Source organism: Betta splendens, chromosome 2 (assembly GCF_900634795.4).
Source record: "Betta splendens chromosome 2, fBetSpl5.4, whole genome shotgun sequence".
Taxonomy (NCBI): domain Eukaryota; kingdom Metazoa; phylum Chordata; class Actinopteri; order Anabantiformes; family Osphronemidae; genus Betta; species Betta splendens.
In genome coordinates this window covers 19,202,119-19,230,098 of record NC_040882.2, presented here as the reverse complement: position 1 = coordinate 19,230,098, position 27,980 = coordinate 19,202,119, and the positions used below count along the sequence as shown (strand labels likewise).

The following is a 27,980-nucleotide window of genomic DNA, read 5'->3' as shown; positions in this document are numbered from 1 at the left end:
ACAGGTTGAAGTAATCCTCCAAAGGTGAGAAACAATAGTAGCTGCACCTCTTCGTGCCTTTTGAGGGTGGAATGTTGATCAATGTTTTCTTTTGTCGTCTTTGCTCAGCTACATGAAATCAAATGCACAGGTAAAAACCAGACTCAATATGAAAGTAATTTGGTTTTGTTTTTTTTATTCAAAAGTGGAACTCATCACTGTTTCCCGTAACACTGTGATATTACTATACATGGTGAGTCAATGTGTTGTCTTAGAAAGTGGCAGTTTGCTGCAGTTCTGTTGGTCATTTTTTGTTTTGTTTTTCAATATTTTTTTCACTTTCAATGTCATGTCACATAAAAATCTGTGCTGAGTGGATAGTTTAATGTAATAAATAGATACACACTCTTCAGTGTCCAGTTGTTTTTTGAAACAAAGAGAACAAAACCTTTGCTGTTTTACTTTCACTTTTAGCTGCTGTGATTATGATGGACACATGTAAATATTTAATGTATAAAATCAGATCTTGTCAATTGCAATAAAGACATTAATCACTAGAATATTTTTTTGTTTATTGGAAACAATGGACAGTATAGTTAAAAGAAATATATTTCATACAAAGGTACAGAGAGAACTGAGAGAGCTTTTAAACTCCTTATGAAAGCTGTACCAGTTGCAAGTAAACCTACTACAGCTGCCAAACACATAACAACTCTGAGCCATGTCCATGGCGTCTCGTTAACTCTCCTCTTGAAGACAGTGCCTTTGGCCTGTTGTCTGATCTCCTCCTCTGTCTTGTTTACTGAAGACCGTCTGATGTGCTCTTGTTCTTCATGTATTTCTTTCTCCACTGCTTGCAGCATTTTATTAGTGTAACATTTGCCTTTGTTTTTTATCACTACCTGCTCTATGGTATTGAGCAGCTCTGCCACCTGGAACTTGTTGTTCCTGTATTCATCTTCTTGGTTGTTCCAGTATTTATTATCAACAACGTGGCACCTGCCACCGCACCTCTTCACCAGATCTGTCAGTCCTTCGCTTTGGTCGACAAATTCCTCAATTTTCATCATGTCAGACAGCTGGTCACCATGAGTGAAGACGACTGTAGCACACGTTAAAGCCTCTTCAGAGAAGTGTTTACACATCCGTGTGATGACAGCCTTCTCGTGCGCTGTGTATTTTTCCACTTTGAGCACAATGAGAAAAGCATGAGGCCCAGGAGCGCACTCTGTGGTACACCTCACCCTCTCAGCCTTCATGTCACCCTCAGACCTGCCTGGGTCATAAAAACCAGGAGTGTCAATCAAAGTGATGTGTTTTCCATTAATGGTTTTGGTTTTACTTGTACATTCTTTAGTTTCAGGGTTGAGTGTATGACTGATTGTGAACAGATTTTCTCCAAAGATGATGTTGGCCAAGCTGCTCTTTCCAGCTCCAGTTTTTCCGAGCAGGACAATCCTTCTTGTGTTTGGGGCTGAAACAGAAACATAGCTTTCTGTCAGTAAATGGTCTTTCCATGAAATTTATTTGTATCTGGAGGTCAGTTTTTTTCTGCAAGTCATGTGAATTACATTTCTGTGTTTGCCATTTCATAGATGTGCACTATGACTGACTAAGACTGCTACCCTAGCCTATCTTAAAAATCTAATTATATTTTATAAATGTTACTTCACAAATCTTTGCTTACAATTTTAACTATACTTTAAAATTTCAATTAAATCATGTACAGTAATAACAGCAATCATGGCTGTGATACTTGTGTTTGCACTCCAAAATATTTAGTGTAGTATATTTCTATCTATATTTAAACATTAACAGAAGGAAATACACTTTACTCACCCTCCATGCTGTAACGATTGCTGTCTGTAAAATGTTGCTCTCTGTTTTCAGCTCTGTTTCGACGAGTCTTTGTCTACGTGTTCATGCTCCTGCGTGATGTTTGGATCATTTTTTTCTACCTGTCTAACTTGTTTGCCCAGCAACAAGTTGATGAACTGATCCACTCCTTACATTTGCCTTCATTTAAATGCTTTGAGGACATAATACTTAAACAAAACCAATAATTAATGATGCTAATAGTCTACAGCAAATTGTGACAGATTAAATAATTGCCAGAAATATTTATTTAAGTGTTAATGCAAAAGTGCATTTTTAAATGTAATTTTAAATAAGTCATTTTTAAAAATCATGCCAGAAATTAACCTTTCCAACATTTAGTTTGGGCATATTTTGTATATTTTATTTTGCCTTTGTCTTTGTTCCATTTCTTAATTAATGAAGCCATGTGTCTAACTGGTAGGAAACACCAACACTACAGGTAAAACTTGTTCATATGCCTTGATTTTGGATTCTCTATTGACTCTGTGTCGCTTGTTTAGGAGGAAGAAACTCCTTCAAATCCATACAGAAACCATCAGCTACAGGGTCAGCAGGCTGCATGAGGCCCAGGAGAGCATATTTTCTTTGTAGAGAAATTATCATTTATTCCTCTGCAAAATTCCTCTGAAACATCTCAGGACTTTTTGCCATGCGCTCACAGACTACAACTAGTGTGCCCTGTTTGTTTTCTTTTCAGGTAGGTCCAATCACTGCAGCTCAGTTGATTCATCAGAGCACAATGCATTCTGGGTGTTGTAGGATATGACCATTTTCAAACACAACACACATTACTTCAGTTTTCTCTGGACATAGACTATCAATGTTAAATGTTGTAGCATATTTTTGCTGATAAAATGTAAAATATTTACAAGTTTAGTGAAACAAATAACATACTCAAGTATTGTATTCATTTGGCCTTGGTCTCAGTAAATGATCAGCAACCTGAATGAAGTTGGTTTGATTACAGACAATCTGGCAAAAGTAGGAGTGAACAAGAGTTTAGATACAATAGCAGATAGAGACAAAGCTGACTATTTACGAGGTGCCGTGAAAGACATTAGTCAGAATTATACTCTCATACACACTACTGAAAGGTTAGCTCTCACACACTAGTAAAAAAGTTTAACTCGCTGCATTTTATTCAGACAGTAACTTTGTGGCACGACACCTCTTGGTGAACAGACACTGTTTAAATACAGTGTGCCCAATTCAACAAAACTGACCTCAGTACGACTAATAGCTGATTGATAGCTAATCTCTGGATCACTACGAACACGACCTTACAGTTACCTGTAAGGTAACTGATTCACACATCTTTATCATTGCTAACTTTTTATCATTGCATTTTCACTTTCAGTTTAGTTAGTTTCAGTTTTATCCAATCAAATTACCCAGTATGATATAAAACTGTTACAGTTGTTCATCACAAATGGGCAACGTTAAAATCCCATGAAAGAAGTGAAAAGAAAAGGTTTATGAATGAGCAGATTTAAAGCTGGAAGGAGCTTAGAGCAGGCAACAACAGTAATGGATGGAACTACAGTAACTACTTTAGAATCATAAAGCCCATCACATTAAAGCAGCTATTAACAGAAGATACCCAGATGAACTTCAGGTTATGAGTTTTTCCATAAACTCATTTATTTTGGATGTTTACTCTCTCTAAAGCCTTGTTGGTTTCATCCAACACAGACTGTGTTTGGCTCTTCACAGCCTCTAGTGTTCTCTTTGCTGCTTCTCCTGCTGTCGCTGCTCCCTCCGCTGCATCATATCCTATTATCCCTCCTCTCACAGCTCCAACTGTGGCAAATGCAATTGGACCTGTGGCTAATGTCCACCCAAAGAATCCTGCTGCTCCTCCTGCTGCTGCTCCTCCTACTACTCCAGCAGCTCCTCCCGCTGTGGCTGCTGCTGTTGTTTTTATAGCCTCACGCAACTTAACTGATTCTGAAGACGATTTTAGGAGTATATTAACCATTCCAACCATGACTACTACACCAAAGAACGTTCCCAACAGCGTTCCTGTTGCTACACCTGCCACTATGATCATGAGCTCCTTATAGACGTTAGCTTTAGCCTGCTCTCTGATCTCTTCCTCTGACATGTTTCCTGATGTCTCTCTGATACGCTGCTCCTCTTGGCGAATGTTTTCCTCCACTGCTTGTAGCATCTCGTTGGTGTAGCAGTGTCCTTGGTTTTCCTCCACTGTCTTGTCTATAGTTTTCAGCAGCTGCTCCACCTGGAACCTGTTGCTCCTGTATTCATCCTCAGAGGGTTTGTTCCAGTATTTGTTGTCAAAGACGTGACACCGGCCTCCACACTTCTTCACCAGATCACTCATGAACTCATTCTGACTGACAAAGTCCTGGATTGTCTGTCCTTCAGGAAGCTGGTCACCGTGAGTAAACAGAACTGTAGCATATTTGAAAACTTCTTGAGAAAAGTATTCACATATTTTAGAGACTACAGCCTTCTCGTGCTCGGTGTATTTCTCTACTTTTAGCACGAGTAGAAAGGCATGAGGCCCAGGAGAGCACTCTGTGATGCACCTCACTATCTCAGGCTTCATCTCCTCCTCCGATCTGTCAGTGTCGAAGAAACCAGGTGTGTCGATCAAAGTAACCTCTCTTCCACGAACTGCTTTGGTCTGAGCTTGACATTGTCCTGTTTCTGAGTTTTGAGTGTGGTTTATAGCAAACAGTCTCTGTCCAAATAATGTGTTGGCCAGGCTGCTTTTACCACTCCCAGTTTTTCCCAGGATGACAATTCTCATTGGCTTTGATGCTAAAAAAGAAAAATATGTATAAGTAATACTATGTTTGTTTCATATGCATTATAATATGATCAACAAATAATCCTAATAATCAAAAATCTGTTAACAAATGTGTATGAGTTTGATAATGCAGCTAAGGCAATAGTTAAATGAACTGTTCAGCCCAAACATGAATAATAACCATTAAAATTAACTTACCATCCATGACGTGAAGTGTTCTTAGCATAGAGTGATGGTCGCCTGAAGGATAAGTGTGTACTAGTGTGTGGGTGAACATGTTTCCTGTGCCTTCACGTTTGTTAGTTTTGTTCTTCCTGTTGTGCATGTTAAGCAAATGTGTGCAACAATCTTACCTCAGGCTTAAGAGGCTTTCACTGTGAACCGTTTACATCCGACCTGAGCGTCACATTGACACTGTTTCCAACTTTAAAATGTAAATTCTGATGTGGGTTATTATGAAAATGAATTGTCTGGAATGAAGAAATGTTAGTAGATGTAAAATGGATGAACAGAACAAACCTGACTCATCCTTTCCTGCAGGAAGCTGTGGTTTGTACAGGTGCTACTTTAACATGTTGGAGAACAGAGCTATAAAATGTCAGCATCAAAACATCGGGCACGCAGTCATTTGGTCTTTTCCCTCCCAAAGTGGCATTTTTCCATCATCTGCTTGTAAAAGGTGTTTTAACTCCAGCTTATCATTATTTTATCTCTAAAAGGCTAAATTCTTCTACCAAGCAGTTTCCCTAACTAGCTTTTGCTAGACCTGCTCATCATATCTCTTTATGTTTTATAGTTTTTGTTTTGTGAATAAAGACTTGTAATTTTAACATTTATTAAATAAACTTTTGCAGCATCACTTGGATAGATCTGATTGTCACGAGGAAAGACAAATGTTGTCAATGCAAAATACAACAAAAAACACACCAATAAATCGAACTAATTGTGCAACTGTAAGCTACTCTGTTGCTTAACTCGCAGCCTATTTCATAACCAGTGAGCAATGCAACATATGGACATAGCATCACTATCTGCGGTTCATACTGTTTCCTGTTACATGCTTGAGCAAAGGCTAAAAATAAGTTCCAGTCACCATCAGTATGAAAGAGATGAAACTTGATTTGCGTCGCATGTTTAACCTTTAATCACTAAATAATGCAGAGTGACAGTTGTGACTCAAATATGTGGTTTAACACAATATTGCTTTGGATAGACACACTTGTTCTTCCAAATGTCTGTATACAAATGTACTGTAACATATCAGCGCAAACACATAACTGAAGTTTTCTTAATACATCCAAACAGATAAACATGAAAACATCAACGCGTGCCCGTGTTGTCCATAATTTCAATTCTGTCTAATCAAAGCTAAACCAAGACTTTTAAGGTTCTTCTGTGTTCTCCAGTGTGTTTGACTTCAGTCGACTGAACAGGCTTACATTTAGTTCTTCACACATGGTTCCACCATTAAACAAAGTCAGTTCACATTAGAGCTTGATTGCAGATAATTGGGAATGAACAACACAACAAACGACACAAATTCTGTGAGCTTTTTGGTTTTCAGCTTTTCTGTGTATCAACAGGTGATTTTCATTCAGCATGTTTAATTGGACACCTTCGCTCCTTCAGTGTCTCCCTTCACTGCTTTCAGGCACTGACAAACACTAGTCTGGCGTTGTAGGCCAGGTCAGCCACGTAAAGCAGGAAGTTGAGGGCCGTGAAAACGGAAGCAGTGATCGATTTGTCCGACGCCGGGCCACCGGACTGCTTGCCAAACTGGAACACGGGCCAGATGATGGTGGCGGTCAGGTACATGACGGCCGCCAGCAGGCCGTACGCCGACAGGAACTTGGAGAAGGGGACGGGGAGGAGGCCGGTGCACTCCCCCACGCACAGCACCACCACTGCCATGGAGAGGATGAAGCAGATGCAGTACACCGCCATGCACCACTTGAGCGCTGGGTGGCGGTCGTACGACACGGGGTCGCTGACCAGCATGAAGATGACACAGGCCACGAACGTCTGGCACACCTTCAGCAGGCCCGGCGTCGTGGCCATGTAGCCCGTCACCTCCCCCGGCCTCGCTTTAGACAGGCTCACCTCGCCCAGGTAGGCAACGGTTGCCAGGCAGGAGAAGACCGTGGAGACGATGCGATGGTCCCGGGCCTCGCTGCTGTACGACTGGCCCCTGAGGAAAAACAGCGGGAAGATGATGGAGGCGGAGAGGCAGAGGAGGGCGCCGTAGCAGGCCACGGTGATGGGGAAATTGGTCCAGGACACGGGGGCTCGGGCCTGGAGGCCGAACAGCTCCACCAGCAGCACCAGCAGGGTGCAGGTGAAGCTGAAGGCCCAGCAGAAGATGCACCAGTCGCTCATGCTGGGGCACGAGCCGCTGGCGCATCCGTTGGACAGCGAGGCCCCGTGCGCGGCGACGCTGAACGCCACGCAGGTAAACAGCAGGGCGGCCACGCGAACCCAGAGCAGCTGGGAGGTGTGCAACACGACCAGGGGCATGATGGGAGGTCAGGAGCTGAAGTGAACGTCCAGCGGGATTCAAGAGGAGTCTTAGGTATTGGATGTGAGGTCCTGTGTTGGCTGCCTGTCACATAGTCTGCAAGCACAGAGACGAAAGTTAAAGAAATCAACTTAGTGGCATATAAAAATGGATGTAATACACATTCTGTAGGCTCGTGAGTTTCTGATACGTCCTGGCTCAAGATCCACTCACGTATTTTGACTTGATTATTGTGCTTAAGTGTGACCTGTGTGGTTTAGGTCTACAGGAAGAGGAAACGCGATCGCTGAATAAGATGGAAAGTCCCCCAGTTTTAGGTAAAAGAGAAGCACTCCCGCGTGGGTTGGGTTTGACATCGTGGTGCCCTCTAGTGTCAACAGCGGCTCTTACCATGACGTGATGAGACGTACAGAACATGGGACATGAGAGTAAAACAGGCCAGACGTCTGCTCTGGAGAGCAGCGCTTTTAATTCAGGACCTTTTAATCAAATCGTGCTAGAGTATAGTAATATATTGTCCTATATTTAAAATGTATTTCACGCAAACAGCCGTCCGGACGAAAATGTGTGTGTTTTTTTTTTTTCATTTTGTCAAAGCAAAAGTTCATGAGCCGTTAACCATCATCATCACTTGCTGTGCGTCATCCACAGGAAGCGGCTCTGGAGCTAATGGCACTGTGGAGCAAATCAAACGGGCCCCTGTGAATCCTGTCAAGACACGATGGGACCAAACCCTGGAGCCAGGATGGAGATCTTTTCGGCTCGGGGCTCTGGGGTTTCCGTTAGTTTGTACAAAGAGGCCACGTTTCATCGCTCAGATTCCCTGGTGGTGGAGGCGCTGCCTGAGGCAGAAGCATATCTGCTGCAGGCGGCTGAGGATGCGGCCGCGCGGTCGCGTGAGGCTCGGAGCTCTCGCTGCTAACAGGAAACCAGGCTGTGGTTTGCTTTTGAGGTCAGAAGTGCACATCGCGCGTACCGAAGTATGAACGAGCGCGTCTGCGACTGCGCGCGCCTCAGTGTTGCGCCGCATCGTTACGGGTTAATGAGGAAAACGAAATGTGAACGGACAAAGCCTCTGAAATGAACAGGTTTGTTCCACATAGCGGACGTGCCGCGCCCTCCGTTGCGCCGTTACGACCGGGCTCGTTTCCGAAAATCACCAGAGACACACTAGCTGCTGAACTCCGTGAGAAACCCCAGTCTAAACAGTCTGAAGGGCGATCTTACCGGTTTCTGCGCTCGGAGGTGCGTGTCTCTTCGCGTTTCAGCAGCAGCGTGAACTTCTCGTACGACCGTGCGCTCTCGGGGGCGCATCCTCCTCTTTCCACGCAGCGGCTCGCTCCACGCCCCGCGCGAGCCATATTTGGTGAAGAGCTGCGCCTCGGTCCCCACGGTTACTTATGACCGCTACACATTACTCATAGTCGGGTCAAGAGGTTAGACAAATGTTATCTACCAGCGAGAAGGAATATAAAGCAAAGGCTTTTATTCATTTCAAAGGGTTTTTACAGTAACTAGCTGGCAAAAGTTAATGTAATTCAAATATACAGTAATCATTACTCTATTTTGAATTTACAGTAACTGGTACTGTAAATCCCTATATTACCTGTATATTACTGTAATTCCATGACTTTAAATCAATACTTTATTAATTAATAAGAATGACAAAAACTTTAATAGTCCCGCAGTGGGGAAATTACTTCTCACAACAGCAGTACAGATGAGCGAGAATACAGGTACAGAACAGTTTGTGTTGGCACAGTACAAAGCAGTACAGTACAGTTGGAGTGAGTATGAGGTCATTGTAGGGTTATTGCACAGTAATGGGTATAAGATTTGTACCGGTAACAATATACATGATTGTTCACAGATTTACACAAATATTGTGCAGAGCAGTTTTGCTATATAAACCATGATGCAGTGGGTGAGTTGACTGGTGGTGGGATGTGTGTCAACAGTTCTGATTGTACAGTCTGACAGCAGCAGGTAGGAAGATCTACGATATCTCTCCTTCACACAGCGAGGGTGGATCAGTCTGCTACTGAAGCTGCTCTCCAGAGCAGACAAGTGAGTCCCTCAGTGGGTGAGAGACCTGGTGTCATGATTGGATGTCAGTTTAGCCAGGACCCTTCTCTCACCACCTCCTGCACCGTGTCCAGAGTGCAGCCCAGGACAGAGCTGGACTTTCTGATGATCCTGTCCAGTCTCTTCCTGTCCCTCACTGTGATGCTGCTGCCCCAGCAGATCACACGTACAGGATGGCTGATGCCACCACAGAGTCATAGAAGGTCTTCAGGAGTGGCCCCTCCCTCCAAAAGACTCATTCTCCTCAGCAGGTAAAGTCTGCTCTGACCCTTCCTGTACAGTGCATCCGTGTTATGAGTCCAGTCCAGTTTATTGTTCAGATGCACACCCAGGTACTTGTAAGAGACCACTCTCTCCACTCTCTCAATAAGATTATATGCACTTATACATCTATTAAATCTATAATAATAATAATAATATACTGTAAATTGAAAATGAATACACCAGACCCAGTTGTTACACAATATGGAAGTTTATTTAAAGCATTGCAAATATTTATATCACTTAAGACTGAACTGTCTGAAAACACAATATTGTATTGAACAATAAATGTTAAAGTACATACAACATTAAAATTTGCAGTACACCGTAACATGACCTTTTAACAAAACTTACAATACAGTACAGTTAACATTTTTCAGAAAAATCATGACTGAATGCATGTGACTGTTGATTCAACTATCAAGAAAAACCAACAATAATAATGGCTGTAACCAACTTCATAAAAACGTACTTAATTTACTAATCTCAGTTCTTCCACTTAAATTCAGTTAGATGTCGAAGGAAGGATGACACTGTTGTTCTGGTGTTTTTCTCTTCACCATCTCTCTGGTCTTTGTGGCTCACTCCAGTTTTAGCAGTGGATTTTGTGCCATCCTCCAGAACCTACAGTTATATACTGAAAAGGCGATTGCCAGTATTGTACTCTGTGATATAGTGAAATAAAATACTTTTGAAATTACAGAAATGTCTAAGTGAACAGTAGGACTTATTTTTTACGTATGGGTTATAAAATTCACGGATCTTGTGAAATAAAGGTCCCTTCTACAAACATCCGTCGCCGTTATGGAGTCTTGTGTGCAGTTCCTCCGTCTGGCCACAAGGTGTCGCTGTTACATTGTGTTTGTACTTCTGCTCTTTGCGGATTTGGGGGTTCGGCTAGTCAAGACTCAATGATAACAACACAGCGGAGATCACAAGGAGAAGAACTAGAAGTCAGTTGGGAAATAAACATATACAAGAAGTTTGTACGTGCAGCCGAGTCTCGTGGTCCATCACAACAAAGAGAAGCCGATCCACCCTGACCGCTGTGTTTTACAAGAAGGTGCAGCTTTAGCGGAATCGTATTGGCCAGCTAGCTGCTAGCGGCAGGCTAACGTGCAGCTTTTGCCTTGAATTTGCATTGAGGTGCAAAACGGGACTCCGGGATGTTTTGACCCGAGGCTCGCGCGAACGCCCACCGCCTCGACCTCTCTGACGCCCGCTCGCCGTGCGTTGAGACCCATGCCGGGGCTTCGCCTTGCAGACGTAGCTGCTTAGCCGGCTAGCTGCGGAGGGACGACTCGTGGCGGAGCCGAAGGGCGAGGACGCAGCGCTTTCGGTGGCGCGGGGACGCACGCCATGCCGCGGGCGCACGTCGGCCCGTCCGTGGAGCTAACGCCAGCGAGCTAACGCTAGCCGGGCACCGCAGGCCGCTTCGGACGAACGTCGTTATTCCCACAGTCGGATAATTAGAGAAGTGAAAGTCGAAGGGAGACGCAGCTTTTTTAACTTTCATTCTTAGCATGGCTTTCGTTTTTGAAAGCCCACGCACACAACGGGCTAATTAGCCAGCGAGTCGGTCTGTTGGCCAGTGGCGTTAATTGAAGCCCGTGTTTGTGTTGTTTACAGTCTGTTAGCATGTGAATTCAAGCCAGTTGCGCGTAGTTTGGGGGGCGAAGAAATGGCTGCTTAGCAGACAGCGCTACGTTGTTGTTGTGTGTCTGTGTGTGTGGAGTAGTTAGCATTGGCGTAACGCTAGAAACAAATCTGATAACCATCACCACCGCACCAAACCGCCGTGCAAATGAGTGGGAGAGCCGCCACGCGTGCGCTGGATTAGTGGGGCTGCAGGAAGCCGCACGCGGGGACGCGTCCGCGGCCGTGGGAGGCTGCGCGCAGGCACCTGGGCTCAGGTATGCACGCCGTGAGCTCCCATCTTCCGCTAATTAGCTTCAGACACACACGAACAGACAGACGTGTTGTTGACCTCCTGCAGCACAGGGCGACGCATCAGCCGCTCATTCATGATTGATGAGCTCTGGGGAGGCAGACGGTCCTTTATGCATCTTCCACTTCCGCTGAACCGCCGTATGAAGCCACTAACAGCAGACTTATCTCGAACCACTATATGAACCTTATAACGGCGGCTCTAAGAGCTGAATGTTAGTTTTAGCAGCACTTTCTTTTTCTAATCCTACTGATTCCTGCACCGGTGGATGGGAACATGAAGACCACTCCGATCGGATGTGAATCGGCTTCCTCGTAGCTCGAAGTTCAGTGATCAGATTGCGACTGAGAGCCACATTGTGTGGACTGCGTGCTGAAGAGGAGAGAGATGACGGCAGCGATGATGAAAGAGGCTTAGTGACAGAGGAGATCCCGCAGCAGGAAGCAGAGGAGTGTCTCTAGGCTGCAGACATGAGTCTACGCCAGCCCACCTCCACCCTGGACAGGTAGGAGCCCCGCATCCTCCACCCCCCCCAGACAGTTGTCACTCCCGTGGTGAGTCATGCATCTCCTGGCTGGTGCGATTTCAGCCCGATTTGCCTCCAGTCTAGTCAGTGGAAAAACAAGTCAGACGGGCAGACAGGTTTACTGTCGGGCCGATAAAACCAGTGTGTGGAGCGACGAGAGGGCAAAATACCGACAGCGATGCAAGATAAGGTGGCACCCTCAGCATTCCAAAGCCAGAGTCACTTCAAACATAGCTTTTCTCTATGAGTTCAGCCGTTCATAGGGAGTTTCAGTCTGTGTGCTTCTTGCTGGCTTTGAGTTTTCACCTGCCGCGGGCGCTCAGGTGTGCTGCGCCGTAGTCCGCCCCTGCCTCCTCCTGATTGTGTGTCTCTCCTGTTTCCTGTGCTGTCAACCTTTTCTGTGTTCGTGTCCATTACTTCCCACTGCTGTGTCTGTGTGTGTCATGTTTGTCAATCAGACAAACGCCCACCTGGTCAGGTAGGACAGCTGTCTAGACAGACCTTATGACAGTGTCTGTGCATATAAACATGGTTGCACTGTGTTGTTGGCCATTGGGAAGCAACGTTCATATTCATCCATATTTGGGAAACGATAACTAAAGTAAATTTACCTCCTCCTCATGGTGACGTTCTCCTTTCAGCTGGTTTTTTAATACTCCTCAGTTTCTCAAGGTCCTTTAATAGAGTTGAACAGACCAGTCCTTATGAATAAAATACAGTCTGAGTCAGACTTAAGTGTGAGTGAGTTTTTGTGAGTTGCTCCTTTAAGCCGGTAACTGGACCCCTGGAATAAAACCAAGTTGTGTTTATTCCATGTGTTCTTGCATCAGACACACGTAAATAGACGTGTATTAAAAGTCGCGGCGGCGCTCCATGAGTGTAAAGGGCACGGGGTTAATTCTGTCGGTTACTGTCTGTTTGCGCTGAGCTAGATTTACATCCTGAAGTTCTTTTCTTTCTCTTGTTCTTTACCTTTTTCCTCTTTTTCTGTCATGCCTCGCTTTCAGCCCTTTTGCTGCTTGGTGAGTTTCCATGTTGACCCCTTTCTTGTTGCTTCTAAAGCCGTTCATATACTCACCTTCTCCCCTCATCTCACCATGTGTAAGTTTTATTGGCTTGTTCCCTCACTTTTTATTTATCTTCTGTTTTATGATCCTCCCATCTTTGTATTTCAGACCCCCCCCCCCCCCCCCCCTCCTTCCAGCCAAAGCATTTTCTCAATCCACCAACTTGATGTAGTTTCATGCTAAGGCTGTGTCTCATGTCCCTCAAACCCAGGCTGAGCAGTCTGACCATCGGGGACTCGGATCGCAAATCCTCTGCCCCGCAACATAGGGAGCTGGCAGCTGACGTCCCTGTTGAGAGTGCGGGTAACTGTGATTGGTCCGGGATCATTTTGGTTATCATTTACCATCCCTGAATTACCGCTAACATCCTCCTGCTCTGTTTCCATAGGTCCTGGTCTTGTCCAGCGATGTGTGGTGGTGCAAAAGGACCATCTGGGCTTTGGCTTCACAGTGTGTGGAGAAAGAATCAAACTAGTGCAGAATGTCCGACCAGGTCAGACACAGTTTGATTATACACAGTGTGTTATCAATGCTTTCCACAGATAAGCAACGATTAATCATTGTTTAACCTAGCTAGACTTTTTACAATGTGCATGTACAAACTTACAATGAAGGTGAAATAACAGTGTAAAAGTTTCAAGGCTTTAACACCCACGTTGTATGCATTTAACCACCCACTATTAAATCAGACACTGTCCAGTCTGAAGTTCATCATGTGTGTGTGTTCTTACAGGTGGTGCAGCAGTCAAGGCCGGGGTCCAAGAGGGCGACCGAATCATAAAGGTTTGATCTGCTTTCTGTGGCACACACTGGATATGAGACTTGTATGTTTTCTGTGGTTAGTTAAGCTGATTTTCTTTTGCTCTCCCCCAGGTCAATGGCTCGCTGGTGTCCTCCATGTCCCATCAGGAGGTGGTGAAGCTAATCAAATGTGAGTGTGACTGGCGTGGGTCCCATAAACACCTTCTTGAATGTCTCATTTGCTGTTGGTCTGTTTCTGTGTTACTTTTTCACAAGTTCCTTTGTTGTTGTTTTGTAGCTGGGCCTTATGTCGCCATGACATTACAAGGCCCGCCCCCTTCAGCCACCTCACTGCCACTAGAGCCCCTCCCCACTGACCTCACATCCAATCAAAAAATGTCACTAGGTGGGGAGACCCCACCCCCCCCACCTCCACCACTGCCTTCTGGACTGAGCAGCACCCCTTCCCAAAGAATCACTGGACCCAAACCTCTACAGGTGAAAGAAACTGTGTTGTCATTGTTACAGTGTAAAATGCACTGGTTCACAGGCTGTTTTCAAAATATTCTGTCTATTTTACCAAGGAAAATGGATATTATATTCATATTATGTATTTTATATTTGGTGCATATTTGATGTCCAGCAAAGTGGTTTTCCTTTGTTAGGACCCAGAAGTACAGAAACATGCCACTCAGATACTTAGGAAAATGCTGGAGCAGGAGGAAGCAGAGCTACAGGTAAACACACTCACATGAGTTGTAATACTGGAAACAGGAGTCAAACTCTCTGCTTCTGTCTTCTGTCGCCTTGTGTTGACATTGTAAGGATGTAGAGGTTTTGTGTGATCAATTCAAAGGACTTGATGGAGGAACAGTTGAGGAATCCATCACCGTTACTGGAGGAGCGGATTGAAAGTGCCAAGAGGAGAGCTCAGCAAGTCAGGGTGAAGATTCAACAAGACCTGGTGAGGAGAGGAGGGTTTCTGCTCATTGAGCGATGTTCTGTGTTATTATATACAGGAAGACACCACAGTCTTCTAGATAGAAGCATAGAGCATGGAAAATAGAAACCAATTAATGACAGTATTATCACATTACCTTTTCAAGCCCAGATGATGATACAGCAGCCATTTTTCATAATTTGTATGAGAATCTAAAATCGTGTGAATATTACTTATTGAGCCTTTTTCCATTGTGTACTCTGTATGTTATTATTGTATTTATTGCCTGTTACGCAGGCCAAAACCACCTGTAACACGTTCACCTGATGGTTTTTTTTTTTTTTTTTTTTTTTTACCTTTTCCAGGAGGGAACGCGATCTGAGTCTGTCACAAATTATGTCATGGTGGGAGAAGGTTTGTATCACTTGTATGAGCTTCCTAGTTCTTCCAAAGGTTTCCATGTTTTTATGTAGACTGCTTGGTAGAATCCGTCCATAGATCAGATCTCAAAAGTCATAACTTAACTATTTATGTTACCAAGAGTTTAACTGAAATTTGCTTTGTGCTTTGACAGGGCGATTATCAGTGGACTCGAGCGAAGGAGACGTGGAGGTAGGCAACACACTTGTCTCTTCACCAACTGGTGCGGTTGTTTGTGTGTTTTTGTGTATGTGATGTTCCACTCATCCCACCCCCCTCGTCCTCCTTTCCTCCTCCTCCTTCTCCACCTCCTCACCAGGCATATGAAAGTCCCCACTCCTCCCCCTCACCCTCCGTTAGGACCTCACTACAGCGACGCCAGAGCTCCGACACACAAACCCTGCCTGAATCGGTGAGAGAGACACATGCACCTCCATTCACTCAGTGGGAAAGTACATACACGTACTGTTTATAATAAGACACGAAATATAATTCAACTAATTTATGGGTCAGAAAAATCTAATACAATTGAACTTTATCGCTCCTTTATGTAAAAATTTCAGTTTATTCTTTAAACCTGACAGAATAAGACCAGACCTGATGCATATTTGTAGTCAATTAAGATTAATAATTCATGTAACCGTTCTAAACTTCTTCCAGAACAAACATGGTTTGAGTCTTTTTACTTTGTTCTCTCCTCTTCATCAGTTTTGCTCCATTTGTGTCATTAACCATGAAATGTGGATGTGTGTGTTGTGCACTGACCTGCTGCCATGTGCCCCAAGTGGTTCTTAAAGTCGGTATGTTTGCGTTGAAAGGTTCAGATCATCAGCTATGAGGAGGAGGATGAAGAATATGACGGCTACGCCTTTAACGAGGTGAGAGGGACATGTTGTGTGTTTGTCTGTTGTATTGTCCTTCACAAATATATGGATCTAGGGGAATGATGCAAAAGCTTGAGCTAATTCACCCCTGATGTCACCCCCTCACAACATTCATTCATTCATTCATTCATTCATTCATTCATTCATTCATTCATTCATTCATTCATTCATTCATCAGGTTGATCCAGTGTAGCTGTTAATATTTTTCTATGACTCTCCTTTAGATGGACGGTCCATTTCAGGACATTGAACTACTGAAGTCCCGGCCTGCACACATGATGGTGTTCATGCGTTATGTCTTCACCCAGCTTCTGGACCCCAACCCTCTGGTCAGTCTAATCACACTAATTGCTTTGTTTTTTTTTGTCTGACCGATGACTTGTTTTTTTCTGTAGAACTAAATACTACTTTTCTCTTGGTTGAAGATCAGTTTTTATTTTCAGCTGTATGTGTGTATGTGTTTGTCTACACCAGCTGTTCTACTTGTCAGTGGAGGCTTACCTGGGCTCCAACCCTAAAGATGCACGTGCACTTGCCCCTCAGATCTGCTCCCACTTCGTGGACCCAGATGCTGTATGTCAACCTACCTTAATATCACATAATCAAAACTTTATTATCTTCAGAAAAATCACACCACAGTGTCATCAGCAGTGTTCAGTAGAGCTTTTAATGTTACAATAGCACCCTCTACTGGACAACATGACAAACATCAAACAGCTTGTAAACTTCATGTGTAAATTTGCACCTCAAACTGTCTTTTTACAGTTTTACTGTTAAGCATAAATACAAGCTGCCAGTTGGAATAGGTTGTTATCACAACTAAGCTAATGCTGATTGAGTTCAGATTGAGTGTGATCATTGCAACTAATTGTAATAAAAATCTGGTTTCTTTGTAGCCTTTGAAAATCAAAGTGCAAGCCGATGATCTTAAAGAAATAGGTAAGAGTGCTTGACAACTAAGGTTCGATGGACTTTGCCATATTACTATTATCCATATTTATTTCACTCTTTTCTAAAGTCTTGATTTATTTAAGAATCAGTCAGTTTGTGTGTGGCCACAGTGTGTCCTTATGAAGAGTCATATGAACTGAACTAATGCTCTCTGTCTGGTCATCTGTTCAGAGAGTCGACTTCATGCCCAGGAGGACATCAGAGGCCCCCTGTCTGAGCTGCAGCAACAGGTGCTGCCGGACATCCAAGACCAGATACAAGACTATAGGTACAAAACCTTATAAACCAATACAGGGTCTGGGCCATGTCATAGTACAACCCTGCTGGGGCAGAAGCATTTAAAAGAAATAGCACGTAATGTTCTGATGTTGTGTTTCGTAGGAGCAAGCAGATGATGGGGCTTGGCTGTCTGTTTGGGGAAAGAGACCTGCTGCACCTCGACGGAGACCCAGTGAAGGAGAAACATGTGGTGGACAAACAGGCCACCGCCCTTTGGGAGATCCTGTAAGTTTATGACTCCTTCAAACGCTGTTGTAACATTGTCTAATATTTAATGGCATTTTTGACCCCCTTTTTTTCCAAAAGAAAGTTCAAACATTTTGATTAGAATTGATCTAGAGCATTTGAATCCACCAACTAACTGTTTACAGTATGTAGCTTTGATCCTAAAATAAATAATAGCATACGCATAGTCAGTCACCCCAGTACATTAACAGGTGGCCAAGAATATTTGGCCAATAATTTTCCGACCTCTGTCTGAAAGTATGACACTATTGAAAATTAATTGGCTAAATGAATACTTCCCAGCATGCTGACGTAGCTGTTACATCAAACAGCAGCTCAGGTACTTTGATACAACAGCGCTATACAGTAAATGCCTAAGGGTAAGAGGTGTAGCTGCTCTGAGCAACTGGAGAGCACAGGCTGGTGTTGTTCTCGTAAAAGGATCAGCTGATGGGAAGCACTTACATTAAGACTTTTGCAGTAGGTGTGCCTGGCGACAGCTTCAGTTGTTAGGAGCCCAATAAAACACGGAGGAAGCTTTCCCCTCTGTCATAACAAAGGTCATTGCCACTACTGAAAACCACATGACGGTGCTCATTTAACTTTATACACACAGTCTGAGTGACATCACATGACTCTGGTGTGTTTCTTACACGAGTGGCTGCCACTGAGTCGACTGGATTTCAACGTAAAGGAACTAAACTAGTTTCAAAAACCTGTTTTGTTGTGGAGGTTGCTAACAGCGTTCCTGTTTCTTGTTTTCTTCCTGCTCCAGGTCAAAGCATGAAGAAGAAAGAAGGTAAAACAAGTCTCTTCTCTTTCAGACGAAGACTAACTTAATAGCAACTCCTGCCAGATTGATTAGTTTACACTTCATAGTTGGTTGTTTCCTGTCTTTCCCCTTTCATTCTATTCACCTTTAACCATCTCTGTCTCGTCTCCATTTTCCCTCTTTCCTCAGTTCTCCTCTGGCATCAGCAGTGCTCCTTTATTTGCGTCACTCTGGTATCAAGCTAAGGGACTCCAAGGTCTTCCCTGGGCTGAGCACAGAGAAGGAGAAGTGGCTCACGTTTTTAAAAACAAAAAAGGTCAGATTGGGAATGGGTGTCTTCAAAGAGCTTTCATTATGTTGAGAAGGTGAAATAAATTTTGCCTGGTGTCACCACACTTACAAAAGTGGAGTTATAGTTAACATACATATGTTTGCATAGGTTTGAATTGTTCCTCATACAAGTTGTTCAGTGTTGTAGATTATATGATTTTTATTAAACGAAACAGTCAAAAATGTGTTCTTGAGACTCATGTTGCAGAAGAAATGCTTTATCATGTTTTATTAATGACTTAAATTTTTTATTAGTTTTTGTGAGACAAAATAAAACCGGATCAGCCCAAAAATAGTTGCACACTCCCATGACATCCAGTAAACATCATGATAAAAATAACAAAACAAACTGAAAAAATATAAGACAGGTAAAATATTGCTATATTACACAGTCTTCTTCTTCCTGTGCTGCTGATCGAGTAGGACACACACACACACACACACACACACACACACACACACGCACACACATACACACACACACACACACACACACACACGCGCGCGCGCGCACTGTTCTACAGATGCTACAGAGGGAGAGGATGAGTTCACTAGCTTCAGTCTTAATATTTAATATTTCAACAGATACTGTTATACTGTTTCTCCACAGTTGAGTGGCATCAAGAAAGAGAAGGATGGGGAGGATAAGAAGAGAAATCCCATCCTGAAGTACATCGGCAAACCCCGCTCAACATCTCAGTCCAGTAAATGCACACACACACAAAATGCACTGAACTGGACGATACACATACCCATTAACACTTCTGTCACCCTGTGAATTATAACGTCCTAATCTCTAAACCCATTATATGAATATAAATGCCACCAAATACGTTTGCTTTTTTTATGTTCATACATTGAGTATTTCATGTGCAGATACCTGTACAAGGCAATTATCAGCCTTCATTTTATTTGTTGGTTTCTCAGATTTATTTTATTGTTTTAAACACTGTTCATTGTCTCATTTTATCATTGCTTTGTTTCCCTTTTGTTCATTTTATTTTAAAGCATTCCATGTCCCGGTGTCACCCAACGAAGGTATTTCTTTATTTTTTCCCAGGCCCCTTGATTTTTACTTTTGCTTAAGTTTAGTTTTGCTTTTTAACAAACATCAACATTGTTTTTTTATAGAAAGCAGACAGTTTTTATGTACAGTGAAATAATGAATAATATGTGTGGGTGCAGTGCGCCATGGAAACGTGAGAAACATCATTCAGCAGTTTGAGAATCACACTGAGCCGACTGGAGAGGAGGGAGGTGATGCTGATCCTCAGAGACTCTCCTCCAGCAGTTTGGGAGACGAGAGCATGGACAGGTAGCTGTAACATGCTAATCTGCTAAACGATATAACCCCAGCTGGTAACTATGTTGGTACTGAGTTGACACGCTGTGTTTTCTTCTTCTTCTCTCTACCAGCCCTACGGTCTCAGTCCGTCTGGCACGCAGCGAGTCGTTGAAGGCTCAGGGTGAGGGACGTCGGCGGGGCGTCGCCTCAGCAACGGAGTCCGTCCCCCGCTCTCGTAGTGATGTGGACATGGAGGATTGCGGGGAGGAGAGGGAGGCCCCGGGTCTCAGGCTCCTGCAGCACAGCGCCTCCTCATCTGCATCTAGTAGCTCTGCACGGTAGAGTTTTCCATTTCTACGGATGTAGGGATCATTTGCCATCACTAATTTCAACTTCTAGGACTCTGAACCCTTCCCCTTGTGAAAGATTTACATTAAAGATATCTTTTTACCCCCCCATGATACACCTGAAAGTAGGTCTTACCTCATGCCATCTCTCTCCACTCTCTCTCAAACTCAGGTCTCTAGAGAACCCTACACCCCCATACACCCCTCGATCTAGACGCAGGTGAGTTTTCACGGTGTCCCATAGATTATTTAATAATACTCAGTTACAAGATTCAACTGAACAAGATAGAGATCTTACCCACATGCACCACTCTAAATCAAAACCATCCAGTTTAGCATCTCCTTTCTAATGTTTGGTGAACAAAAGCTGTTGTTTGCTTTCTAATACATCATCAAAACATCATATGTTTTTTCAGATGTGTGCTTCACTTTTTGGACCCTGTCTTTTACTGTTTCATCAGCCTTAGTGCATCTGGTTCCATGTTCTTACATATGTGTTTGTGTGACTGTGTAGAAGCATGGACTCACCGGTGGCCCTGCTACCAGACGCTGTGCCGCTGGAGGAGGATGTGTCTGAAGGTCTGAACTGGAAGGACACCGTGCCTCCTCAACTCCTCCCCACTCTGAGCCAGAGGGAGATGGAGAGACAGGCTGTTATATACGGTACAGGTTCATTCTAGACATACTAGATATGATTATTGTATCTAATGTATATCTAAACGCTTCAGAATTACACCAAAAATCCCTGATTCTCTACTGACAATGATCATCATGCTCCTGTCTGCTCATCATCTTCAGAACTCTTCACCACTGAGGTGTCCCACTTACGAACCTTGAGGGTTCTGGACCAAGTCTTTTTTCAGAAGATGAGGTCTGTGCTGAACTCTGAGGAGCTGGCCTGCATCTTTCCTAACCTACCACAGGTTTATGAACTCCACGGTCAGTAATCTCAGCCTGTTTTACATGTATTTGAGGTTTAGCTATGAAACCATCTTGCACCCTGTGATCATTTTTTTTTACATTTGAGATTAACTGTGACTGATTTGTTGTGTTTTAATTCTGTGCAGCAAATCTCTGCGAAGCGATGAAGAAACAGAGAGAAACCCCCATTGTGCAGGATATTGGGGATGTTATGCTGGCCAGGGTGAGTTTAATAATCACACTCATCTCTCCCTATCATATTTCCTAGTTCCTGCTATTTGAACGCCAATAACCAGTCATTTAATACTGGCATGTGTCTGTGCGTGTCAGTTTGAAGGAGCTGCTGGAGATGAGTTTCAGGAGCAGGCGGCCCAGCTGTGCAGCCAGCAGTCACAGGCTCTGGAGCTTATTAAGAACAAACAGCGTAAAGACCCACGCTTTTCCCACATCATCCAGGTAGACACACACACACACACACAATCTCCACAAACATTTGACTTATTTTTTTGTAGTTGTTGCTGTGTTTTTGTTTCAATTCCAGATTTGTTTGTTCAGACTTTACACCCTGATGTCTTTGTCATTTGCTCAGGACTGTGAGACGAGTCCCCACTGTCGGAGGCTGCAGCTTAAAGACATGCTGGTGGCAGAGATGCAAAGACTCACCAAGTATCCTCTGCTGCTAGGCAACATCATTAAGCACACAGAGGGTGAGGAATCAGAACACACATAACGTGAGAGCCATCAACACAGGAAAACAAAAATAATGTTACTGACAGCTATATGTTGTTGTTTTTACATTTAGTGGGTTCCGCAGACCTCCCCTCTCTACAGCGTGCACAGGCTTGTTGTCGTGGGATACTACAGGCTGTCAACGAGGTTGTCAGGGAAACAGAACACCGACAAAGTCTTAGCCAGTACCAACGCAGGCTGGACCCTGCCCCTCAGTTTAAGGTGACAAAGCAGACTAGATATTCTCGTGTTGTTCATATTATCATGAAGCCAAATGTCTTTTTTTAAATCAAATTGTGTTTTACTTACAGAATTTCGACCTTACTACACAGAGAATGATTCATGAAGGTCCTCTCACCTGGAAAGTTAACAGAGATAAGCAGATAGGTCGGTTTCTGCATCTTTGTGACACACGCACTCATTTGCCATCATCATGTGCAGTTCCAGACCTTTTACTCTGTGTCTCTCTGCCTCTATTAGAGATCCAAGCACTGCTGTTGTCAGACTACCTCGTCCTTCTTCAGAGGGGCCCAGACGACCGACTGCAGCTGCGGTACCCATCCCGCTGGCTGGGTGGAGGTGGTGGAGGTGGTGACAGCAAGACTTTCTTCAGCCCTCTTGTGAAGCTGGACTCACTGCTGGTCCGCCCAGTAGCAACAGGTTTGCCTGCAGGCTTTCACTCTCTTTGTTTTTCTTGTTTGGTTTGCTCCTCCCACCACGTCAGGCACAGCGTTTCGTTTCCCTGATTAAATGTCCACGTTTCGGTTTCTCTCCAGACAATAAAGCCCTTTATGTCATCAGCACCACAGAGGCGCATATCTATGAGCTGGTGGCCGGGACATTATCAGAGAAGAATACGTAAGTGCTGTAGCTCACACATTTGCCTCAGGAACATCTGTTTTTCTTTTTGTGCACCTTTTTGAATGTGCTGAATGTAACTTTCTGCTTCACAGTTGGAAAAGTTTACTTGAAAAGGCCGTTGGTAATTCATCGCCCTCCATCAATCAAGGATCTACACCTACATCGTGAGTAAATCAGATTTTTATTTATATTTTGTAACAAATTAACAATTCGAAGCCCTCTTTAATCTTATTGTGTTGTGTATTTTTAGGTCATCTTCGTTATGACACCTTTGTTTTAATCAATTTTTGTTTCTTTTCTTAAAGTTCCCCAAGTTTGCGCAGCGCGTCCCCCCTCTCACCTGGCAGCAGTGTCTATGCAGGTATGAGCTAAACAACAGAGATCTGTGTTGCAAAAAATCAGGCTTCTCTGTATCAAAGACAGTTTTTTTTCTGTTTGAAATCTTGCAGAAAACTCACTGACAGAACAGTCTGATTCCATTGAGGCCCATTCCTCCAGTAATGACATAGAGCTCAGTGACGACACGCATGTGGACCAATCAGAGGCTTTTGTCTGTGCTGAGAAACAAGCTGCTGGGGTGGCAGATTCTGCTTTGCAAGATGGTAAGAAGGAAAACCACAGAAACCACAACTGGACCAATTTTTCATATTTCATTATGTTTAAATGATGATCTATTTTGTTTTCGAACGTACAGTTGAAACACTAAGGCAGCTCATCTTAGACCTGCAAGAGGACGGATGTAGCCATGACTCCGATGACACGCCCACCAACGAGACCGTAACGGAGCGACAGCAGCCAGAGTCTTCAGAGAACGCCTCCAGCTTCTCCACCAATGAGTCAGAGTCTGAGCCTGAACAGGTTCCACCTCCAAGTGCAGAAAAACCCAGCGTGCAGATTGTAAGGAAAGGTAATAGAGTGGATCGAGACACGCTCATCTTATTGTTTGCTGTTGGCAAATTCAGTTATCAGAAAACTGAACCACAGATTAAATTCTTAAACAACAACAACAACTCAACATTTAATATATTGTTGGACCAAATTGGTCTTGAACGAGCTGAAAGTGGATTCAGCTGACTACCTCTTCCCGTTTTTTAATATAATGAGTGACTTTAATGACTTCCTTCTTTTGCATGTTTTCTATACACAAGTTTACTATGATTCTTACACACTTTGTTTTCTCTCTCGTTTTGTCTGCTTGTTGTTCACCACACAATGACACACTCCTGCACCGGCTCCTTTGTCAACTTCATTCTTTGCACTCTTCTTTCATTCATCTGCTCACACTGGCCTTGGTTTCCACACCTCTATCTTCTTTTGCATAGCTATGGTTGCGGGTCCTTCTTCTTCTTCCTCTGTCCCTGATGGCATCAGCGATGATGTCACCCTCCTCTCAGACCACTCCTCCGAGCCAAGAGGCGAGGCCACTGTGCAGGGTAAAGATGACTGCGTTGGTCAAGTTGTGTAGTTCTTTCAGATGGACACAGTGTTTAATTTGCATGTGCTGTTTATTATTTAGCAAGATAATAGACAACAAATATAATCTGTGCTGTTTGTCAACACCCTCTGTTCATAATCACATATCTGTTCTATAGGGAACATGTTCTACTTAGTGATGCCAACAGAGCAGGGGGAGAGCATCACAGATGACCCCAACGACCCACCTACCCCCAAAGCCACTCACTTCCCTCAGCCTCAGGAGGAAGTGATGTCACCACAACTGCAGCTGGAGGCGGAAACATCAGCCTGCATTCTGGAGGCCAACCAATTGGAGTCTATGCAACTGGAACTGGACGAAGAGGAGGTCCAATCGCCGGCTGTGCACAAGAGTCACATGATCAAAAACGTGGATGAGATTTTTCACACAATTGAGGGGCTGATGAGCAAATTGCGTCAACTAAAGGTGAGCTCATGTTAAGTTAGGGAGAGCTGACTTTTCCCCGCTCAGTACCTTGAACCATTATTAAGTTACCCAGTTAATTGAAAATGTTTTATTTAACCTCATCCCTTTCACAGGAGATTGAGAAGGCCCATCACAAGCTTTTGAAAACCCTCAGAGAGCCCTCTGTCAGTCCAGAGTCAGGGGACCAACAGTGTCCCTCGGCAACAGTCTCCAGAACTCCATCTTTAGATCGTAACTCAGACTGTGAGTATCTTTTTAGGTTTACAAAACACTGGCTGTAAATCCAGAAATTCTTACATATTAGGGAACAATTTATTTTTTTGTTACTTTACAGGCAAAGAAAGAAGTTCGGCAGAACCCAAGATTCAGTCGACGGGATTCTGATATTACTCTGGAGTGGATATACTTTCAGTCACTCACTGTTGATCGTTGCCATATGGACAGACCCACATGTATGGGCGCCTGAGCCCCACCTCCCCTAACCCCTCGTCCCTGCATGCACCGACCAGTGGAGCAGAAACTAAGAAGGGCTGTAACTGTTTGTCTCTGACTTAAATCAGAGCATGAGGGACTCCAGGACAACAAGAATGAAGGAACAAAGGGCAGAAGGATAAGTTGAAGAGAAATGGAGACGTTGGAAGAGTTGAAAGTAGGAAAAATGACCAAGTTGGGTATTCGTGATGGAAAATGAGTTGTATGTCTTGAAGCTGGTTGAAGGAACAGAACAGAAAGATGTTAAAATGTTAACGAAGGGAATAATCCGAGGAACCCGTTACCCCAGCACTTTACTACCAATGCATCCCTCTGTCGTGTTCATCCTTTACAGTGGACAGATCATGAACTGGAGTCTCGTGTGGGGGCTGACACTTGAGCCGAGATGGCCTCCAGGTGTCCCTTTAGCCCACCCTGTTTACTGGTTGCTTTACACTGATTTCACCTGGTACCTTGGCCGAAGGACTGTGTCTATATAAATCAGGTTATTTGCACTGGGTAAGGAAACTAATATCACACACACACACACACAACCACTATTCATATCCCCACTGTGAGGGAGAAAAACTAGAGTTGTAGCCATGCTGTCATATCTTTAAACCTTCCTTTAAGCTACACGATAGTTCTCCATCGGTGCAGCGTATTGATCATTACTTTTATCACTTTTTTCTTTAAGTTCTGGACACACTACTGCGCTGTTGACTACTACAATGCTGGCAGGTTTTGTTTTCAGCGCTGCTGCTTCAAAAGCGCACCAGGATCTCAGCGATTCAGATTACAAGCTCAGTGGATTTCAGGTTCTTCACTTTCAGCAGGCAATGAAGTGTAAGGAAACGCAGCAATTATAGACTTAAACCTAGAAACTTGAATTTTGAATGAAAGCCTGTTTGCTACTCAGTGGAGGTGCTGCCAAATATTGCTGTTAATATTGCCTGACCACACTTCAGAGTTCGACTGTGCAGCCTTGAGCCCCAGTGTATTGTGTGTATAAACCCCACAGTATGTACTATGAACCAACATCTTCTCCTTTCCTCCCATCATTTCATGCTGGGCATTGATTGGCCTCTACTCACACACACACTTAGTTTGATTTTGCAAACTCATCTAACCGCACTTGTGTCCTAAACATGCAGCCTTTGTTGGATCTGCACAGATAAAAGACCGACATTACAGACAAGAAGTTTATTTTCTATTGATGAAGGTCAACACTGCTCTCGTCTATAAAGAAAATATGACTCTGTAGCCTGCAGCTGCTTAGCGTGAAGATTCATTGAACAGGCAGTTAGCTCAGCGATTCAATCTGTTTAAGCTCTTGTTTTGTTTGAACTAGACAAGTGACATGTAGCATTTTCCTTAGTACTTACTTGATGCTCATAGGTGGACGTTTTTCTGTGGAGAGCACCAGGATCGCGGTTTATTCCTGTCTCCTGTGGTTGTGCTATGCTAAGCTAATCAGCGCCTGGTGACAGCTCTGTATTTAACCCACAGACGTGGCAGTGATAATCCGATCGTTGATCTGTCGCATTAACTTTAGTTAAACGCCTTCATTGAGGCACATGTGTAACCAGCAACGACAGTTAAGCCAAGTTGTTTTTTTTTTGTTTTTTTTTTAAATCCACACTTGATATAAAATCCATTTATAAACTGCTACAAGATAATATATGTTCAGAGGTTAAAGGTTTATTTTGTCTTTACCTCTGTCTGAAGCCGGGTGCAGACCAGTCAGCAGCTGGTTTCATACTCGCAGGGAGTGTTTTAAGAAACTTACTAAGCGTGCGCTACCAAGCTGAACCAAACCAGGAGCCAGTTGCATTTTTACACTAACCAGCCACTGATTCTACTGTTCAAATGTAGTGTTCAGTGGAAGGTTGTCACTCTTTAGCCAACACGGTCTGAAGGAGGAGGCCCACTGGTCACACACGTACAGGCGTAGAAGTGAGGCCAACACGAGTAGCGCTACTGATCACTTAGACACTGATTCTGTGTTTACCTGCAGGAACATTTGTGTTAAAATCTAAAAATGTTTTACCAAAGTCAAATATCTATCTGGGGGTGTTTCCCTATCTAGGGAACATGTTTTATTTTTCTCGTTCACATTTCGGCTGCTGGTTTCTCTCACTGGGAAACTGACATTTAGCCTTGAAATAAAAAAAACACACAAACACTTCTTTATATCAAGCTATGATCAATGTGGTCACCAATGGCAATATACACTTTGGGCAATAGTTTAAAACACAAAATAAGGGAAGTTGGATTTTGTCTGAAGTAAATGAATCAAAATCAGGATCTTTCCCACTTCTGTTAGTCTTTCTGTATTTTCTCTAACTACAGCATTTTTTCTTCTCCAGTTTCTACCTCCACACTTCAGTTACTTTGCTTCTCTTACATTAATCTTGCCGTTGACAAACGTTAGAGATGTTGTTCCTTCTAAAAATGTGTTGCACAGAGAAAACTTCCCTGCACGGTGCACACTACTGTATGCATATACACATCTTTAATTATCATCTCATTGTCTTTTTATTTCATTCTTTTAAAAAAATATCTTCACTCATGTAATATAGTTCAGACCCACTTGTTTTATATATGTTAATTTTTCTGTAAAGCCTTAGTCCTCATTTTTGATTTAATTTTTGTAGATATGAGTTTAAGAAAAGGATGTATAAATTATTTTTCTCCCTGGTTTTTAAATTGGTGACATTGTTAGGTGCACAGAAGGAAAAAGCGTTCATGTGTCAGATTCATGTGTTTTGTGACATTAAACAGAAAACTGGATGAATTAACGCGTGGCTTGTGGTCGATGACGCCAGCTTTATTTTGAAGGCCGGTCCCGGAAGCTGAGCACGCGCCGGACGGCGGCTCCGCCGGCGCAGA

At 43.5% G+C, this 27,980-nt stretch overlaps 3 protein-coding genes across 10 annotated transcripts; 1 reads left to right on the top strand and 2 right to left on the bottom strand.

Moving 5' to 3' along the window:
* Positions 1–530: 530 nt before the first annotated feature.
* On the bottom strand, positions 531–4,919 carry LOC114867141 (uncharacterized). The gene is made up of 3 exons (XM_029169552.3): positions 4,829–4,919; positions 3,502–4,641; positions 531–1,453 (listed from the first exon to the last, which is right to left on the bottom strand). The coding sequence occupies exons 1-3, from the start codon at positions 4,905–4,907 to the stop codon at positions 576–578; spliced, it is 2,097 nt and encodes a 698-aa protein (XP_029025385.3). The 5' UTR covers positions 4,908–4,919; the 3' UTR covers positions 531–575.
* An 831-nt stretch (positions 4,920–5,750) lies between these two features.
* Positions 5,751–8,502, bottom strand: myadma (myeloid associated differentiation marker a). The gene is made up of 2 exons (XM_029143100.3): positions 8,373–8,502; positions 5,751–7,241 (listed from the first exon to the last, which is right to left on the bottom strand). The coding sequence occupies exon 2, from the start codon at positions 7,142–7,144 to the stop codon at positions 6,278–6,280; it is 867 nt and encodes a 288-aa protein (XP_028998933.1). The 5' UTR covers positions 7,145–7,241; positions 8,373–8,502; the 3' UTR covers positions 5,751–6,277.
* A 1,852-nt stretch (positions 8,503–10,354) lies between these two features.
* On the top strand, positions 10,355–27,885 carry arhgef11 (Rho guanine nucleotide exchange factor (GEF) 11). Of its 8 annotated transcripts, none has more exons than XM_055504246.1 (42): positions 10,355–11,944; positions 12,973–12,987; positions 13,244–13,329; positions 13,421–13,525; positions 13,766–13,815; positions 13,906–13,963; positions 14,072–14,271; positions 14,439–14,510; positions 14,630–14,737; positions 15,079–15,127; positions 15,288–15,325; positions 15,453–15,545; positions 15,952–16,011; positions 16,242–16,346; positions 16,492–16,590; positions 16,914–16,956; positions 17,140–17,236; positions 17,350–17,472; positions 18,248–18,271; positions 18,434–18,560; positions 19,185–19,278; positions 19,583–19,612; positions 19,760–19,889; positions 19,991–20,197; positions 20,379–20,426; positions 20,721–20,869; positions 21,005–21,145; positions 21,274–21,350; positions 21,458–21,583; positions 21,717–21,834; positions 21,930–22,078; positions 22,168–22,243; positions 22,337–22,516; positions 22,633–22,714; positions 22,810–22,881; positions 23,023–23,078; positions 23,167–23,319; positions 23,412–23,624; positions 24,040–24,150; positions 24,310–24,617; positions 24,731–24,860; positions 24,952–27,885. In XM_055504246.1, the coding sequence occupies exons 1-42, from the start codon at positions 11,910–11,912 to the stop codon at positions 24,999–25,001; spliced, it is 4,287 nt and encodes a 1,428-aa protein (XP_055360221.1). In that variant the 5' UTR covers positions 10,355–11,909; the 3' UTR covers positions 25,002–27,885. The 8 variants fall into 8 exon arrangements, with proteins under 8 accessions (XP_055360221.1, XP_028987414.1, XP_028987421.1 ...); XM_029131553.3 differs by having other exon boundaries at positions 10,356–11,944; positions 13,244–13,335; XM_029131581.3 differs by lacking the exon at positions 20,379–20,426 and having other exon boundaries at positions 13,244–13,335.
* Positions 27,886–27,980: the final 95 nt, after the last annotated feature.

Coding starts and splice junctions, on each gene's coding strand:
- LOC114867141 (XM_029169552.3), bottom strand. CDS start 4,907: ATGTTCACCCACACACTAGTACACACTTATCCTTCAGGCGACCATCAC. Junction 4,642..4,828: donor AACACTTCACGTCATGGATG/GTAAGTTAATTT, acceptor TTTCTTTTTTAG/CATCAAAGCCAATGAGAATT. Junction 1,454..3,501: donor AGAGAGAGTAAACATCCAAA/ATAAATGAGTTT, acceptor TTTCTGTTTCAG/CCCCAAACACAAGAAGGATT.
- myadma (XM_029143100.3), bottom strand. CDS start 7,144: ATGCCCCTGGTCGTGTTGCACACCTCCCAGCTGCTCTGGGTTCGCGTG.
- arhgef11 (XM_029131553.3), top strand. CDS start 11,910: ATGAGTCTACGCCAGCCCACCTCCACCCTGGACAG. Junction 24,618..24,730: donor GCAAATTGCGTCAACTAAAG/GTGAGCTCATGT, acceptor TCCCTTTCACAG/GAGATTGAGAAGGCCCATCA. Junction 24,861..24,951: donor TTTAGATCGTAACTCAGACT/GTGAGTATCTTT, acceptor GTTACTTTACAG/GCAAAGAAAGAAGTTCGGCA.